The sequence below is a fragment of the Ceratotherium simum genome, chromosome 11 (genome assembly GCF_057802395.1).
Source record: "Ceratotherium simum simum isolate JZ-2026a chromosome 11, ASM5780239v1, whole genome shotgun sequence".
In the NCBI taxonomy this organism is placed as follows: domain Eukaryota; kingdom Metazoa; phylum Chordata; class Mammalia; order Perissodactyla; family Rhinocerotidae; genus Ceratotherium; species Ceratotherium simum.
In genome coordinates this window covers 53,419,617-53,438,537 of record NC_141910.1, presented here as the reverse complement: position 1 = coordinate 53,438,537, position 18,921 = coordinate 53,419,617, and the positions used below count along the sequence as shown (strand labels likewise).

The 18,921-nt window shown below is 42.3% G+C and overlaps 1 protein-coding gene across 1 annotated transcript; it reads right to left on the bottom strand.

Annotated features, from left to right (window-relative positions):
- Nucleotides 1-80: 80 nt before the first annotated feature.
- PPM1G (protein phosphatase, Mg2+/Mn2+ dependent 1G) lies at nt 81-18,597 on the bottom strand. Its single transcript, XM_004418217.3, has 10 exons — nt 18,325-18,597; nt 5,376-5,445; nt 4,804-4,889; nt 4,327-4,459; nt 3,232-3,647; nt 2,521-2,658; nt 1,941-2,175; nt 1,431-1,560; nt 1,011-1,113; nt 81-691 (listed from the first exon to the last, which is right to left on the bottom strand). The coding sequence occupies exons 1-10, from the start codon at nt 18,442-18,444 to the stop codon at nt 485-487; spliced, it is 1,638 nt and encodes a 545-aa protein (XP_004418274.1). The 5' UTR covers nt 18,445-18,597; the 3' UTR covers nt 81-484.
- Between the last annotated feature and the right edge of the window lie 324 nt (nt 18,598-18,921).

Genomic DNA, 18,921 nt, shown 5'->3' with positions numbered 1-18,921 from the left:
GGGGGTCGAGTGTGGAGCCAGGGCACCCTGGGTGGCCTGGACAGGATGGCAGCAGAGAAAAAAGGACACCATAGGCACAATTAGGTTTTGGCCTTTAGTCTGAAAAAGTGTTGATTGAAAGTGTACAACAGAGAGCGGGTGCAAGCGGCTGGGGGCCATGGAGCCGCCAATAAAAAAGAATGTCTTTAAATAAAGTTCACAGAGTAAAAACCAGAACCGCCAGTCCTTCCCTCCAACACAACAGAGCACAGGCACAGAACCGGTGATGAGCCCCAAGGAGCAAGGAGGAGGCTGGGGAGGACAGCAGAGGCTCCCAGGCTGCTGGGTGGAAGATGAGCCCTCTTTGGAATGGGCAGAGTAAAGCCACCCAGCTCCCCCTGCACACCTTATAACCACTGCTAAGGCTAAAGGAAAAAGACAAAACTCAGTCTTAGGTCCAGAGGGCTCAGAAAACAGTCTAGGTGGGCAGGGGTCTAGGCAACCGCTAGTCCCGCTTGGCCTTCTTCTTGTTGTCACTGTTGCCATTTTCTTCGGCCTCCTCAGTAGAAAGCACCTCCTGCAGTTTCCTCTTGCCACTCTCTGGCTGAAGCTCTGCTGTATTTCGGGGCTTGAAGCAAATGATGATGCACGTCATGTTGTCACACCCTGTACCGTCCCCAGAAGTATCTGGTGCCAAGCACTGATCCAGCAGCTACAAAAGGGATGGGGTAGCTCAGCTTCAGGGTTTGAACACCTTCCTGGGAACCTAAATTCCACAAGAGGGCTGGCCCTGCTGAGATAAGGTGGAGGAAGGAGGGGAATGGGCAACAGGTATCACAAAACAGGCCACTTGCTAGTCCATGAGGCATAAGGATAAGTCAGGGAAATGCGGGAAGGTGGAACTTTCTACCTGGGATTTGGCATCTGTCAGTAATTAATGATACTCCCAGGCTCTGGTCTTAGCTCAGGTCAAAAGAGAAAACCTTGACTGCATAGACCAGACACCTTCTCTCCTCCATCCTGGGACTCACCTCTTCCACGATAGATGATAATAACCGAAGCTCCCCATTTTCATCACGCTGGCTGATCTTTGATTGAATAAAGTCTATAACTTCCTGGCTGCTCATCACATTCCTGGGGTCAAAACAACAGAATCTTCTTTAGTCACACCAAGGCAGAGTATAGGAGTGTAGACAGGGGTGACAGCCCAGGCCAATGCAAACACCTATAGAGACTGTCCTCAGCTCTGCCTTAGGCTTGGGGGTCTTGACACCAAGAGGTCTGCCTAGGCTCTAATCCTAGAGCAGCTTTAGAAAAGGTGCTGAATGCAGCCATTAGAGGGATGATATAGCCAAAAGCAGCCCAAAGCCCTACAAGAGAAGTAATGCTGCAGAAAAAAAGGGAATTTTGCAGAAAAAAAGGGAATTTTAGGGCATTCCGTCGGTGCTCACCAGATGCCATCACAGGCAATGACCATGAATTCGTGGTCATCAGTGAGAGTCAGCACCTTGATGTCAGGAAGGGCTGAAATCATCTGTTCCTCAGGTGGCAAGTTCTTGTTTCTCTTGTAGAAGTGGTCTCCTGAAGTAAAGGAATAGTTGGTTGATGAGTAGTTTGAGCACTTCCCACAGATTTGTGTTTGAGGCTGATCAAGCCTTGCCATTCATTTTCTCTCTTTACAAAGTTCTATAATCTAGTGGAATGGAAAACTGAGTTCTAGTTTTTCTAATTTTAGCCCTGTCTTCAGGTTGTTGAGCCTTAAGGAAGTCGCTAACCTATCTTTTTCATTATCCAAAATGATACCTATCTTACCAATCTCACAGAGATGTTTAAGGACAGAAGTAGTAGATACGAAAGTACTTGGGAAGGTACCATGGCTATGGAGATTAAAGTTTGTTACTGGACAGTCTCAACAGAGAACAAGACCCCAGAAATCTTTCCCACGGTTTCCTGGCCCTTACCAATGGCTCTGGAGAGGTTGAGACCCCCGTTGACTCGCCCATCCATGGTGACCTTGCCACCAGCATTCTTGATGCGTGCTAGCTCCACTTCATCCTCCGGTTTGTGGTCATAGGACATGTCTAGAGCTTTGCCAGCCTCAGACACCACACAGCGAGAGTCTCCTGCATTGGCTACAATCAACTGCTTCCCTCGTATCAGAGCCACCACTGCTGTTGTACCACTGTCAGAGCCAGGCTTAAGAGGAAGAAAGGGAGCATCATGGGAGCTCCTAGACACAAGCTCCTCATCAGTGCTCCCCTGACCATTCACCTATGCCTTCTCCTCTCACTAGGACCACCAAGAGAGCTTTAACAGGAAGAGCACAAATTTAATCTTTCCCAAGACTACAGCATGCTCCCTCCCTCTTCTGAGATAATTGTACCCAAAAGACTTCGTTCCCCTTGCAGAATATCCCCCCCACCCCATGACATGACTTCAGTGCTAAAATAGCAAGGAGATCCCCTGTCCCCAAATTAAAATCAGGGGATTCACACCTGCCTCTTGGCTTTTCCAGACTTACTGGCCCCCTTCTCTACACACCTCTTCTTTGCCTTCCATCCCAGGCACCATCATCTCCTCCTCTTCTTCTTCGTCCTCTTCGGCCTCCTCAGTGTCATCCTCATCTTCCTCATTCTCTGCCTCTTCACTGCTGTAGCCATCCTCTTCCTCACTGCATTCCTGTCAGAGGGATGATCCCAGGCTGCTGAGACTGGCATGACCCCCTGCCCCCCTCCCCCCACTCATACTCAGAACCAAGAGGCCCTGACTGAACATAGGTCCTCAAAACACTGAAATATGCAACTATATGATCATGATGGGAAAATCTGGGGGAGGGGAGAGGGCTAGGATGGGTATAACTGATATCCTGAACTGGGCTCAGCAGTCTCTAGCAGGAAGCCCTGGGGAAGGCCAGGGCTATCAGCCAAAAGCACCTTCCAGACAACATGGCCAAAAAATAAGGTGCCCAGAGAAACAGCCAAATATCCAAAGAAACAACAACCAACTTCTTGTTCCCTCTCTAGGAGACAGATTCTGAAAGGCCAGAACTAGAGCTACTTGTTATAGTATTGACAAAGAAAGAGGTAAGAAGGCTAATGGTACCTGTGTTGGTGGATTCAAGAAAAGCTTGGAATATAGTGGGTCTTGGGAGATGGTGTCAAAATAGGTGAAGGAAGAGTCAAAAGCTATGCAGGGCGACCAAACAGGCCCTCTCTGAAAATTCAGCATCTGTCTGCTCCCACAGGCCCTTACCTCGCTGTCTTCCTCTTCCTCCTCCGCCTCATCTGACTCATCCTCACTGTCCTCAAAGAACTTGGACTTAGCAACTCGAGGCAGTTTGTCGGAGGCTGAAGAGCAGGAAGGCCCAGCCTCACCAGTGGGAGTACCAGGCTCACCACCTTGGCCTGCCTCAGTCCCACGTTCCGAGTTGGAGGAAAGGCCTGTGTGGGCCTTAGGTGTGGGGCCATTTTCCTCTGAAGAAGTTTCCCTAGATGGGTCCTCAGGTCCTGCCTCCCCATTGAGGCCCTGGGACCCTGGTTCCTCGCCTGTCCCAGCTCCAGATTTGCTGTGGGGAGCACCCTTGTGACAGTTCTGCCCATAGCGTGTCAGCAGCTCTTCAATAGTCATGGTAGCCTCTTCATGCAGCAGTGCAGCCTCCTCATTGTCCACTGCAGGGAAGAGGCTAAATCAGCGCCCCCATGCCAGACTCCTCATGGGATCAGTCCCTCTCACTACCTCCACAGCCCTGCAACTTTAGTTTCACTTCCCCACCACCTCCTACTCCTTCCTTTCACTTATCAAGTCTCACAACAACACTGCTTTGCTTCCTTCTCCTCAAGTACCATCTGCCTCTATAGATTTCTTTTGGTCTTTGTCTTTCACCCCCTTCTTAGCCAAAGGAACACTAGTTACTATATTTCCCTTATCACTTCTCATTTTTTATTGCTAAGTTGGAAACCCTATTTTGGCTGAGAACCCAGGAAGCCCACAGTGCTAGTCTAGGCCTATGGCCCAGGCTTAATGACTGGCTGCTGGGGTTAATGACAGCTCCAGTCTAGAAAAAAGGTCGTATAAACATTAATAGGAACCAGAAGGACCCCATCACAATAACAAAGGTAATGTATATACAAATGTTTACAACTATGACACTAGGCACTCAACAAAGGTTAATTCTTTCTCCTCTTCATAACCACATGTAGTGCAGGAGAACATAGGGTTCTTTAATGTAAGGACCCCCCAGGTCCTTAGGAAGTCATCTCCCCTTAGAATTGATACATAAATAATATATATTAAAGAATAGTTCTTTAAAATGCTGAGTTCCTCTCAAACAAGGGATGCCACACTCACCATCATCTTCATCAGCTACTTTTTCTTTTTCATCCTCATCCTCAGTGGGTCGCCCTGCAATCTGTGCCAGCTCCTTAATGACTTCTTCAGTGGTCAGTTTGGCATCGATAGCCAAGAAGGCATCTTCCAAAGCCTGAATATAAGCAAAACAGTATGAGGTAAGTGCAGGAAAAAGTACAGTGGGTCCAAAATGAATTGCCTATATATAATCCTGGGCACAAGAATGGAATGCAAAGTAGAGTGTGGTCCACCATACTAGGAGACATTCATATATAAATTAAAAAACAGTTCACATCTCTGGGAATTAATAAGGCAGCTCTAAAAAGGCCCAAGTGGGAATAAGCTCATTTTAGGAACAGAATTCTTTAAGAAGAAATACAGTAAGAAGCTAGGTGGCAATGAGAACAGAAAAGCCAAGGACTGAAAAACAAGGGAAAGCCTATAGAAGTGAAGGATGAACACTGTGGGGAGACAGACCTTCTGTAGCTTGCCTTCTTTGTAGGCCTTCTGATCTTTGATGATATCAGGAAGATATTTGGCACAGTACAAGGCAACTTCCTCCCCTAGAAGAAAGGTCAGGTCACCCAGAGCACTGCTTCCCACACACAGAAAGTAATATAATATCTATATGCCATACTGGAGTAAATGGGTTGAGGAGATGAGTATTTTCACACAACTGAAACCTATTTGAAAGACAATGTTTGGGAAGTTCTGATCCAGAAAACAGATTTTATCATCACTTCTCTCAGGGCTATATTAATATATCACTTGTCTTTTCTCACCTGTATACTTAGTTCTCAGTGAAAAAAAGATAAACGCTAATGTAAGAAGAGGCTTCTTGGATTAAAACAAGGCCTGGTGAGATTATGAACCAATACAATACCCTATTGGGAAGGAAGAATGGCAGAACAGAGAAAAACAGCACCAGGCAGGAAATAATATCTAAGGACCAGAACTTTGGAAAGTGTAAGAACCAAGGACCTGTTCTTGCCCTGTAAAGTCTGGAATTGGGGTCCTAGAATGTTACCAAAATGATCTGCTTAAGTTACCTCCATGTCCATCATAGACAGAAAACATGGCTGTCTCACTGTCCAGTTCGGGAATACAGTTGTGAGCATCCTAGGAAAAAGAACAGCATAATTAGCATTTCTCAAGGTCAAAGGATATTCTTCTTTGTGCACCTCAGGTCATGAGGATCGCGTTCACACCATCATCTCACTAAACCTTCTTTGGCTTACCTACAATAAGAAAGGAAGATGGGATGATAAAATGAGAAAAGAAGTACAGGGGAGGAAGAAAGGAAGGAAAGCAAGGGAGGACGGGACGGGGGACAAAGAAAACAAGTAGGGAGGGAAGAAGGGAGAGAGATGAATCAGGTCACTACCTCTGCAGTCTAGCAGCCTCAGCCTAGGAGATCTCAGTCCAGATGGCAGAATGTTTGGCTGTTGGAACTCTAGACCTGACCCTTTTGGTTTGTGACAACTATGGGAAGAACCAGAATAAAGGATCTTTAAAGTCACTTCCAAACCAATTTTATGAATCAGTGAACTTCAAAGAAAATTTTAGGGAATATAGCAAGAGACCCAAGGGCATTACCAACCTGGAAAGTTTCTAGAAGAGTCCTAAGACAGACTAAGTGAAAGCACTAGAAATTTGTAAAACTGTATACACTTATACCCCCCTGCCCAAAAAAAGCACCATCTAAACAAATTATTCCTCTCTTCTCTCAAAGTTTAACTCACTCAGGAAGTTAACCTCAGGCTAGGCAGAGGATATATTGACAAAAGAGTATCTTTCCAACAAATAGTGTTATTAAACTACACTGTGTTTAGTACTTGTTAACTGGAATTTACAATGCCCCATATAATCAGCCTTCTTACTCCTACTCCCAGCTGGAACTGAGATATCACTCAACTCAGACGGCATAACATACCTGAAGAGAAGTTTGCAACGGTTCTGCCACACCAACATTTTAGTTGAAAGGCTGGGCTCGATCAAATTCTTCTAATAACAAAACTGCCACCCCAAACTAATATTCCAGGCTAAGCCATAGTTCAACCAAGACTGTCTGACCTCGGTAAAAGTGTGCCACAGCTGACTCTGCCCCATCTTGGAAAACAACCCAACCTTCCTTTCAAGTACTTTCTACAAACAAAAAGGACATAATCAATTATTTACTTTGATTATCCTTATGTAAGTTAATAGATTCTCCTTCCTCTTTCAGGCATTAGCGTTTTAAAATTTCTAATTGTATTAATAGTTAGGAAATCTGAGTGCAGTGGTTCTTCTGTTGTCCCTGAAATAAGACTATGCCTTCATTATACAAGTCTAGAAAATAAGTTATTTTAAGGTAGGGAAGGAGAGCATTAAAAAATAGCTAGTTTTGTATTTCCCTCTGATTATCCCCAGGCGAAAGTGCCCCAGAAGCTAATGGGCTGCCATAGATGGCTCTTGATGGTCTAAGGTCATCACCAACTGCCTCTTAGCCTCATCCCCAGTATCTGGAGAGCACCAGAGACCAAACGTCATCTTCTCCCTCTTCCAACCACTCCACCACCAGCCACGCTGGCCTCCCTTCCCTCTAAGTCAGGGTTTATCTTACTGGGCCTTCCTCTCCTCTCACCACCATCTTAGCACCTTCTTGCCTGCCCTTATGATTGTATATCGCCCCATCATCCTCTACCAGTGATTCTCAGACTTTAATGTGCCTAAAAGTTCATTCATTCATTCATTCACTCATCAAATATCTGAGTATCCATTATCTGCCCAGACGAGTTCTGGGTGCTTGTGATATATCAGTGAATAAAATAAAGACCTGCACTTCATAAAAAACTTACATTCTAATGAGGGACATACACAATAAACACAATAAATAGGTAAATCATATAGAATGATGGTATAATTCATATGGAAAGATGGTAGTGCTATGAAATAAAGAAAAAGTAGAACAAAGTAACGAGGACTGGGTTGGATTACAGAAAAGCAGTGGGAAAATTAAACTGGCATGGGACACAGTGTAGTACAGGCATGCTAAACCCATAAGAAACTATTTCAACAGACACTATCTAAGTCATGCTGTGAGTGTCTAATTAGTTTCAGCAAAAGAGTCGTGTCATATTAATGTTGATTTTAATTCTGTTGATTTTGTAGCGTGGTTTGTCAGAATGCAATTTATGTCCAGTTCTATGTTTGTACACATTTAAGTAACATTAAATTAAAATCATTTTAGTGAATACCGGAGTTCTAAAAGTATTGCTTTCCTTTAAGAAAAAAAACCCATGGAAGATCTCCAAGATATTTTGTTAAATAAAGAAAGCAAAGTGCAGAAATGATATATTTAGTAAGTTGCTTTTTGTGTAAGAAGAGGGAACACAGGAATAGATACCTGTCTTTTCATAGTAATACTACAAAGACACTAATATAATATAAGTGGTTAACTGTGGGAAGGAATGAAGGTACAGAGGGATGGGAGTGAGACTGAACCATGGGAAATGTTTAGCTTTTTCAAAAGTAAATTAACTATTAAATGACTCAATGTATTACTAAAATTTGAGAAACTCGTCCAACTAATTCCACTTTTTTGGTAGAGTAGGGGAGGAGCAGTCTTCCTGTCCACTCCTTCCCAGTGGAACAGGAGAATCAACTGGTCCTTCTCTGTCCTGTAATGCTACTCCAGATCACAGCTGTACCATCTCTTTTGAACCCACAACTCTATTCAAACCATCTTTTTGATTTCCTCCTCTGTTCCTCACAAGAGCATGTGATCTTGAAGCAGAAGATCTAGCCTTAGTGAGTGTATGAAAAAATACTTAACCTTAATAGCAATCAAAGAAATGAAGATTAAAAACAAGGTAATACCCTTTTGTGCAAATTACAATGATGAAAAAGATTAATAATATCCAGTGATAATAAGACCGAGGTAAAAACACATTCTCATTTCCTGATCGACAGGAATATAAATTAGTACAGCTTTCCTGGAGGGCAATTTGGTAACATGTATCAAAATTTAAATTGTGCATGCCCTTTGATCTAGTAATTCAACTTGTAAAAGTTTATGTTATGGAATTAATAAGACAAGGATACAAAGATATGTATAAGAATGTTCACTACAGCATTATTTATAATAAAAAACAATTATAACCATCTAAATTTCCATGAATAGATTAGATTACAAATGGTGCATCCCTCCAATGGAATATATATACAGCTGTTAGAAATGATGAATATCTGTTAATTTGGAAATGAGTTCACAATATATTAAGTGATAAAAAGCAGAAGAAAAAAAAAAGTACCTGTGTGTATAGGCTAGAAGTCTGGAAGATCACATATTAAACTTGGCAGAGTGAGATTTGGGTAATAATTATTTTCTACTTTTCTAAATTTTTAATTTTTCTACAATAATTGGTCCATTTTGAATAACGACCAAACAAATCTGTGAACTGGCCTTGAGTTGCCATGCTACCATATACTACATGATCTGTGGCCAGCTATCTCTCGGTGTGCCTCAATTTTATCCTCTATAATATGGAATAAGAATATCTACCTTACCAATATCATCACAGGACTATTTCGAGGATGATGCAAAACATGTAAAAGTCTTCTGTAAGCTGGAATTTAACATATAAATATCTATATTCTGCTCTAAAATTCAGCACCTGGCTCACATTTTTCTTCTCTGTCCTTATTCTCAAAGAGGAATTGCCCACCATAAAGATTCATCTTATGCCTTGAGGTCTGTTCTAGAACTACTCCACATTACCTTCTCTTCCACTTCTCAGTGAGGCGTTGGATCTATATCACCACTTTCTCTAAGCACTTCAATTTCCCTCTTCACACCTTTGATCATAGCCTCCCTACTTTTACCCTTGCCTTTCTTGCTCTCTGTCCCTCTCTGAGCCAGAGCCAAGTATTTCAACACTATCTCTTAGCAATTTAGAAAAACTAATCCAACCTTGTGTAACCTGACCAACTGCTTTCTTTACCTCTGAATCACAGCTACTAAGTATTGCTAGTCATAAAATGTCATAAATCATGTTGATTATGGTTACTACTTCTATTCACTTTTTTTCTGTACTCTGCACTGACTCTTAAATTTATTAAACACAGCCAGTCACAAACCTTTTCTGCACTATTCAAAGTCTCAATGCTATTCTCCTTTCACTCGTAGCAAATAAGCTAACTTCTTCACTTAGATCAAGGTCATATTTCAAGAACCACCTCATCTTCCCTATTCTACCTCAAAATTTCTCCATAGCTTCATCTAACCTCTCCTTCACTTCTGCCTCAAATGCAGTTATTTCTCCTCTCTTTCTAGATTAACATTTCCTCTTAAACTCCTAATCTCAAACCCTTCTCCTTCAAGATCTTACTTCACAGGACAGACAATGACTGTAACAGCAATCCAAATAGTCATTTTGCAGGCTTCAATTCTCCCCAACTATTGCACATAATTAAACAGTACAAACCATGTCAGCTTTCTTGAAAAGTTCTCTTGGGTTCTGTGAAGAACTACAGTTCTGTACCTCCAAATTGCCTGTTTCTATAGGATGTCCCTTCTCCACCTCAAACTTAACATATGTAAACAGGAACTCAGTAGTCTCCAAAAAATCAGAGTTTCCCCTACAGGTCTTATTTTGGTCAATGGAATCTTAACTCTTCCAGTTAACACTTAACACTAGTCCTCCTTGACTTCCTGGCTGTTTTCCACCATCCGTCACTGAGTCCTGCTGAGTTTTCCTTCGTAACTTTGTTCCTGGATTACTTTACTTTCAATAGTATTTTAATTCCTCTCCTGTCTACTCTCTGTCCCCTGTAATCTAGCCTACATGTTTCCAGCTGCCAGATTAATCTTCCTAATACAACATTTTATTGCTAGAACCTTCAGTGGATTCTACTGCATATAAGATTAATTCCATACAACTAAACTAGCAATTTAAGGCACTCAGTCATCATTCCTACCTATCTCTAGAACCTAATCTCTTAACTCTCATACCACTCCCCAAAAGAAACTACTCCACTCTTGATGCTGACCACCCCACCCCAGCATAGTAGTAAGCATGCCTGCCTCAGAATCTTTCCTCCTATCCCTCCTTCTAATACTTTTTCTTCTTTTACTTTCCTCCCCATACCTGTCCTCATTTATACTTTTTCCTGAAGATCCAGTTAGTCTCACCACCTCCAAGAGATCTTTCTCAATCACACCAATACTCTATGATTATTCCCCCCTCTGAACTCTTTTAATATTTATTGCCTCTACCAGTAATTTGGCACTCAGCATAGGCTATCTGTATTGTTATCCAACATTCCATGGGAGAAAAGGGAGTCCTAGGTCCAAAATTAGATTGTAAACCAGCATGACAGCAAAGACTGTCTTCAATTTCTTTACAGCTCTGGGGTCTAACAACATAGCAGGACTTCCATGTTTGCTTATGATAGTGAGTTCCCAGCTGCCTCAGGACAAATACCTTAAGGATATCTCCTCCTTCATTTCCTACTCTAAACCTAAAGATGTATCATAACATAATAATCATTGAGATGATCTGGAGAAGATTCAGAATACAAGTCACCTGAGTCAGGGCTCTTAGGCCTTGCCTTACCAAATCATTTATCAGACAGCCCCTTCTGACCTTCTAGATAACCAATGGATCTATATTAATAAAGGCCTGGTTATCCTTCCTGCTGTTAATCTCCTAAGGTCATAAATAAATCCACAAATGTTCCCTGTGTCACTGAATCAACCATTTAGATTCATGATACATAAATTTATCTAAATCTTTACAAATCAAGATAAAAAATTTGAAGGTAGATGGGAAGGGAACTAAGTTTTTGGTTTTAAAAAGTCATGTATTACTATCTGACTTTTAAAATTATATGCATGTATTACCACTGTGCTATAGACTGAATGTTTTGTGTCCCCCTAAAACATATGTTGGGGCCAGCCCAGTGATGTAGTGGTTAAGTTTGCACACCTGGGGTTCATGAGTTTGGATCCTGGGCACGGAGCTACACACTGCTCATCAAGCCATGCTGTGGCAGCGTCCCACATATAAAATACAAGAAGACTGGCACAGATGTTAGCTCAGGGACAATCTTCCTCAAGCAAAAAGAAGAAGAATGGCAACAGATGTTAGCTCAGGGACAATCTTCTTCACCAAAAAAATAAAAAGTAAAATTCCTATGTGGAAACATAATCCCGAATGTGATGGTATACGGAGGTGGGGGCTTTGGGAGGTAATTAGGTCATAATGGAGGAGCCCTCATGAATGAGATTAGTGCCCTTATAAAAGGCACCCGAGACTTCCTTTGCCTTATGAGGACACAGCTAGAAGACAGCCATCTATGAACCAAGAAGTGGGCCTCACCAGACACCCTGACCTTGGACTTCCCAGCAGGATATCAAAGAGATATTTGTACACCCATGTTCACAGCAGCTTTATTCACAATAGCCAAAAGGTAGAAATAGCCCAAGTGTCTGTCAACAGATCAATAGATAAACAAGGGTCAGCCTTGGTGGCCCAGTGGTTAAGGTTGGCATGCTCTGCTTTGGTGGCCCAGGTTTGGTTCCCGGGCGCAGACCTGCACCACTCGTCTGTCAGTGGCCATGCTGTGGCAGCAGCTTACATACAAAAAGAGGAACATTGACAACAGATGTTAGCTCAGGGCCAATCTTCCTCAAAAAAAAAAGAATATCTACTTTAAAAAAAAAACAGGAAGGATAAACAAAATGTGGTATATACATACAATAGAATATTATTCAGCCTTAAAAAGGAAGGAAATTCTGACACATGCTACAACATGAATGAACCTTGAGGACACTATATTAAGTGAAATAAGCCAGTCACAAAAAGACAAATCTGTCTTTATAGGAGGTACATAGAGTAATCAAATTCAAAGAGATAGAAAGTAGAATAGTGGTTGTCAGGGGCTGGGAGGGAGGAAAATGTGGAATTGTTTAATGGGTACAGAGTTTCAGTTTTGCAAGATAAAAAGAGTTCTGGAAACTTGTTGCACAGCAATGTGAATGTATTTAACACTACTGAACTGTACATTTTAAAATGGTTAAAATAGTAAATTTTTTATGTGCATTTTACCACAATTAAAAATAAATAATATTTTTAAAAAACTTCCAGGGCCCAGCCTGATGGCATGGTGGTAAAGTTTGCGCGCTCCACTTCAGCAGCCTGGGGTTTGCAGGTTTGGATCCCAGGAGTGGACCTACGTACCACTTATCAAGCAATGCTGTGGCAGACATCCCACATATAAAGTAGAGGAAGATGGGCATGGACGTTAGCCCAGGGCCAATCTTCTTCAGCAAAAAGAGGAGGAGTGGCAACAGATGTTAGATCAGGGCTAATCTTCCTCACCAAAAAAAAAAAAAAAAAAAAAAAACCAAACTTCCCACAAAGAAAAGGTCAGTATTAGCTGGCTTCAGTGGTGAATTCTACCAAATATTTAAAGAATTAATACCAGTTCTTCACAAACTCTTCCAAAATATAGAAGAGGCAACACTTCCCAACTCATCCTATGAGGCCAGTATTATCCCGATACCAAAACCAGACAGACATCACAAGAAAACTACAGACTTAATATTGTTAAAGTAGTAACACTCCTCAAATTGATCTTTGGATTCAGCACAATCTCTATCGAAATCCCAGATGCTTTTTGTACAGAAACTGGCAAGCTGATCCTAAAGTTCATATAGAAATGCAAGGGACCGAGAAAAGAAGAAACAAGAAAAGAACTTAAGTTGGAAGACTCACACTTTCCAACTTCAAAACTTACCACAAAGCTATAGTAACCAAGACAGTGTGGTACTGGCATAACAATAAGTATATAGATCAATGAAATGGAATTAGGAATCCAGAAATAAACCCTCATATTTATAGTCAATTGATCTTCAACAATGATGCCAAGATAATTCAATGAGGGAAAAGAATAGTTTTTAACAAATGGTGCTGGGACAACCAGGTATCCACATGCAAAAGTAAGAAGTTGGATACCTTTCTTACACCATAAACAAAAACTAACGCAAATGGATCATAGACCTAAATGTAAGAGCTGAAACTATAAAACTCTTAATAAAAAACTTCATCAAAATTAAAAACTTCTGTGCTTCAAAGGACACCAACAAGAAAGCAAAAAGGAAGCCCACAGAATGGGGGAAAATATTTGCAAATCATATCTGATAAGGGACCTGTGGACTTGTATCCAGAATATATAAAGAACTCTTCCATCTAACTAAAAAGACAACCCAATTAAAAATGGACAAAGGATCTGAATAGACATGTCTCCAAAGGTATAAATGGCCAATAAGCACAAAAAAAAATGCTCAAACATCATTAGCCATCAGGGAAATATAATCAAAAACCATGAGATACCATTTCACACCCACTAGACTGGCTATAATAAAAAAGACAGATGATCTAACAAGTACAGGGAGGACACAGAGAAACTGACACCCTCATATATTGCTGGCAGGAACATAAAATAGTGCAACCACTTTGGAAGATAGTTAGGCAGTTCCTCAAAATGCTAAATATGGAGTTACCATATGACCCAGCAATTCTACTCCTAGGTATACACTCAAGAGAAATAAAAACTTATTTCCACACAAAAACTTGTACATGAATGTTCATAGCATCACTATTCATAATAGCCAAAATGTGGAAATCCAAACATTCATCAACTGATGAGTGGATAAACAAAATGTCCATACAATGGAATATTATTCAACCATAAAAAGGAATGAAATACTGATTGATTCATGATACAACATGGATGACCCTTAAAAATATTATGTTTAGTAAAAGAAACCAGACATAAAAGGTGACATATTTATGATTCCATTTATATGAAATATTCAGAATAGGCAAATCCATAGAGACAATGTAAATTAGTGGTTGCCAGGGAGTAGAGGAGGAGGGGTAGGGAGTGACTGGTAATGATTACAAGGTTTCTTTCTGGGGTGATGACAATGTTCTAAAATTGAGTAATGATGGCTATACAACTCTGTGACTATACTAACCATTGAAATGTACACTTTAAACGAATATGGTATATAAATCATATCTCAACAAAATTGTTTAAAAAGGGACCTGTATATGCATTTTCAAGTACTATCTATGATTGAAAGTTGATATACTCCATCTTTGAACTAGATCTAGAGGGAAACAGAAAACAACTCCACAGGAATCAGTACTCAGTTTATACCACATGATTAAACATCAGTGATGTTTTAAGTTCAGTTCTAAAGATATGTGCTTCCAGACAGCATAATTTTAATAGCAGCTTACAATGGCAAGAACTATTGATCAGATCTGTTAAATTTCTACACTCAAATCCAAGCCCTTACCTCTCAAAGTACAATTCCAAGATGATAACCCAACAGAGGGTCAGGGGTGCAGAAGTAGCAGCAGTAACAACAAACTAGGCGATTGGGCAACAGAAATAATTTATGTGAAATAGTCTTGAAATTTTGAGGAATAAGTTCTGATTGTAACTTCCAGTCGCTTGAGAACTCATAAAAGAAGAGTATAGTAGAAAACAATTTCTCCATATTCATGGGCATACATGTGATATCATTTCATACTATCTTTGAATTGTGAAGTACTGGTACTGCATGCTAACCAAATGAAAAGAATACCCTTTTATAAAAGTTGCTTAACTGCATCCTAGACAAAGGAATTCTGATCTGGTTCAGTAAGTAAAAAGTGCTTTAAGCTACAGAGATGAGACACCAATCTCAGGATCAGACAATAAATGCTCTGCAGCTTCAGATGCTCTCTCTCAAGTGGAACCCCACAGCATGGTTGTGGTATCTCATTTTATATTTTTCCCCAATAATATAATGATTGAAACTGTCATGCAGGTATCTTAAGAATTTTCTGCTCAACATTATCTACATTCAATTCTAGATGACCCCCTATGACCATTAATAAGCCAGCTTCTATATGGCAGTAAACAGCTAGCTTTCTCAAAATTATACTCTAGGTATTGATACTGCCTTTAAAAAAGGGCAAATATAATTTACAGAATAAAAAAAAAAAATCCTAACTCCCCATAGAAAGCAATTTTGTCACTTCCAGAGAACATCACAACCAAAAGCTAAAAGTACTCTTGTCCCGGGGCCGGCCCCCCGGGGCGTAGCTGTTAAGCGCGCGCTCTGCTGCTGGCTGCCCGGGGTTCAGATCCCAGGCACGCACCGACACACCGCTTGTCAGGCCATGCTGTGGCGGCATCCCACATAAAGTGGAGGAAGATCAGCACGGATGTTAGCTCAGGGCCAGTCTTCCTCAGCAAAAAAAAGAGGAGGATTGGCATGGATGTTAGTTCAGGGCTGTCCTCACAAAAAATAAATAAATAAAAGTATTCTTGTCCCTTTAAGACTACTTAAACTAAATCTGTTTTCAGATTGGACTTCTCATTAGCCACCAAAAACTCAGAGCCTTTCCATACATATTTCTGAGGCACCTTCCACAACCTACGTGTTAACCTCCAAAATACACACCGCAACCAGCTTGAGGGGCCCTCCAAACCATGGAGAAGGAAGGAGAGGGAACATCAACTGTAGTATTTTGATTACACCTCCTCAAAACACCCTGGTTCCACAGCAAGAGGGGCTGGAGAGGGGCAGAAAGTATAAAATGCCAACTATTGATAGTTACCATCCTTGTCTCAGGAGAAGAAGTAAAATAGTACTCTCTAAGGCTGAATCTATGCATCAGTCAGGATTTTAGCAACCTTTGCAGTGTGTATTGGTATGATAAACTTACCTCAACTGAATCATTAGGACCAAGCAAATAAGGTCAATAGACTTAATAAAATGGTAGAATTAAGCCTTAAAAGTTAAGAGGAACACGCTTACACTTTCTGAAAAGATAAGATTCACTCAAGAGGCTAGAAGTCATAGTTATTTTCTTGCCATAGCAAAGAAACTATGTAATACTTCAGGGAGAAAGGAAACAAAGCCAGAAAGAAAAGTATCAAGGCAGCAGAACAGGATCCCAAATAGGACCTCAAAAGGATTTGATTAGGCATATTTATTCAAACAAAGTAAATTCAGAAATAGCATAACAGGGAGATTTTACAATCCTAAGTGATTACCTCTCAGGAGGAAGATTAGGATCTAAGGAATAGTCTAGCAAGATCTCTACAAACCAAACAGCCCCCAATGAAAAAAGTCATTTTCTAATTACCAGAGGAGAAACTAAAAATAAAAGGAAATGCCCTGCAGAGAAGAAGCAAACAGCACAAAATCACTGGGAAACAACTTAGAAAACTGAATATCCAAGCGACTCAATCATAAAGAAAACTAGAAAGAAGAGTACCAAAGAATGGAAAAACCACAGCAGAGAGGAAAGTGGAAAATATGGAATGAGAAACCTGAAGGAAAAGTCTTACTGTGAGATGAGATAGTCACCTCAAATCTTACAATATTAACAGAAAATGCCATAGAAATGGAAACTCCAAACTACCAACTAACCCAAACCCCAGACTTACATTAAGGCTTTCCTTTTGAAGCTATATCCAAATATTTCTAACAGTCAGACAATTACATTTACCACGCACCCAGTAAGCTCAATACTGTGCACCACAGCGAAATATGAATGCTATACTTCAGGTTGACACAGACAATAACAGTGTCTAATAAGTGTCTTGAACAATTTCATCCAACAGATTCTTTCCACCAAGGCAGAAGTGTCCTAACCTTTCTGGGCCTCAATTTCCAAGCTGTGAAATGTGGGAGCCAAACTAGATGAGATGAACTATAGGATCCCCTCCATTCTTGAAATTTTATGTCTAATAACAGAACTGTTTAAAGCCTGCTGTGGGTATAAAATTTGAGTCTGAGAACAAACCATTTAAGTTTATACTGTCATTCCAGAGCTAACCACAGGGAGGAGTGAGGGATTTGAAGAAATTCCCAAGGGAGACAGTGTTTGGCTGTTACCTGAAGCCCACCTACTAAGCGGATAAACCCTCAATCCCAGACATAATTAGAGCATTTCCCTGCCCCCTCTGCCTATATCTCACAACACTCTTCACAAAGACATGTCTTACACATGTCTTTCTCCCTTTCCTTCCTACCATAGTTTTCCCTGTTCTCCTTTGTGGTTTCACATCCATTTTGCCCAATACTACTCCTTTTTATCCAGAATTTTTCCATTTTTCTCTTTTATCCAGAGTGAAATTTTCTGGAAAAGAAAAATCAGTTCTCTGTAGGTTAAGACAAAACAAAATTGATGAGATGATTGAAAATCAAGGAAACTATCAACTACAACAAGCAAAGGCAAATGACAATTACTGCGTAAGTTTTAAAGAAATTTCAGGCGAGAAAAAAATCAAGCATAAAAAAGAAATTACAGTGATTGACACAACTCAAGTTTTCTAAAGGCCATAAAAGGCCCTGAAGAGAATACAAACGAGTGACAATTCTTGGAAGTCCGGTCAAACGTCTGAAATTGACACTCGGTGCCCAAGGCCAGGTAACTAGGTGCTAAGTATTTAAAACAGACTATTTGCCCGGGCTTCCTTTCGCTGTCAAACTCCTCGCCCAAAGAGGCCTCTCAGATCACATATTAAAAAAAAAAAAGTAGTCATTCACGTGTATTCGCTTCTTCCTCGCAAAACTAAAGGAGTAAATAGCCCCTCTTTTCATCTTTACTATCACACTAAACCTCACACCGTATATGAGCCTGGAGGGCTGGGCTGGCAGAGAGGATGGCGCGAAGGCACGGGGAGAGGGCAGTCAGTGGGCGGAAGGTGCCTCTCCCCACATGGCCGAGCCCTCGCCGCCAAGCTGGCTACCGGCACACGTTTCCAAGCACCAGCAGCTCCCTCTCGGCCCCAGCCCCGCTCTCGCTGCCGCCCCGCAAACTGCCACTGCGGCCGCAGGCTCTCGATTCGGACCCTTCCCCGGGGATGACCCCATCCCCCCGCTCCCTTTCTCCGTCGGGTTCCCGCCCTGCATCGGCCAGCCTGTGGGCCCTCCCGCCTCACCTCCATGGAGACGCGCCAGCCTTGCATGGCGGAGAAGCCGTAGGGCAGCGGCAGGCGCGAGGCGCCCGCCCCGTCCCCGGAGCACTTCACCGTGTTGGGCTGGGAGAGGTAGGCACCCATGGCGGCGGCTGGCCGGCAGCCTCACGGGCAGGTGAGCGGAGCGCGACCCGTACCGGAGCCGGAGCCCCGGGGGCGCGCGTGGCAAGAGCGGGCCCGGCGGCGCGGCCGACGCAACGTGCCGGTGAAAGGCGCGAGGCCGGCCAGGAGGCGGTAACGGGACCGGAGCAGAGAGGGAGCGGAAGCGGAAACGGCGCCTCTCCAGACCCCGCCCGGCCGGCGCGGCGCGGCACAGCGCTGCGCCCAGTCATTTCCTTAGCAACTCGCCCCGCCCGCGGGGACAACGGCCCGCCCAACCGCCGGTCCCGCGAGATTGGAGCGCTCACGCCCACCAACGGCCGAGGCGTACCTTGGGTGGCCCGGCTGGCAGCCCTTCGCCTGTAGCTGTCCGCCGGTGCCCCCGCCCTCCTTCCCCTTCCCCCGATTCTCCGGTGTTTGTGTGAAGCTCTTTTGTGTGGAACCCTGCGCTTCCGGTCCATC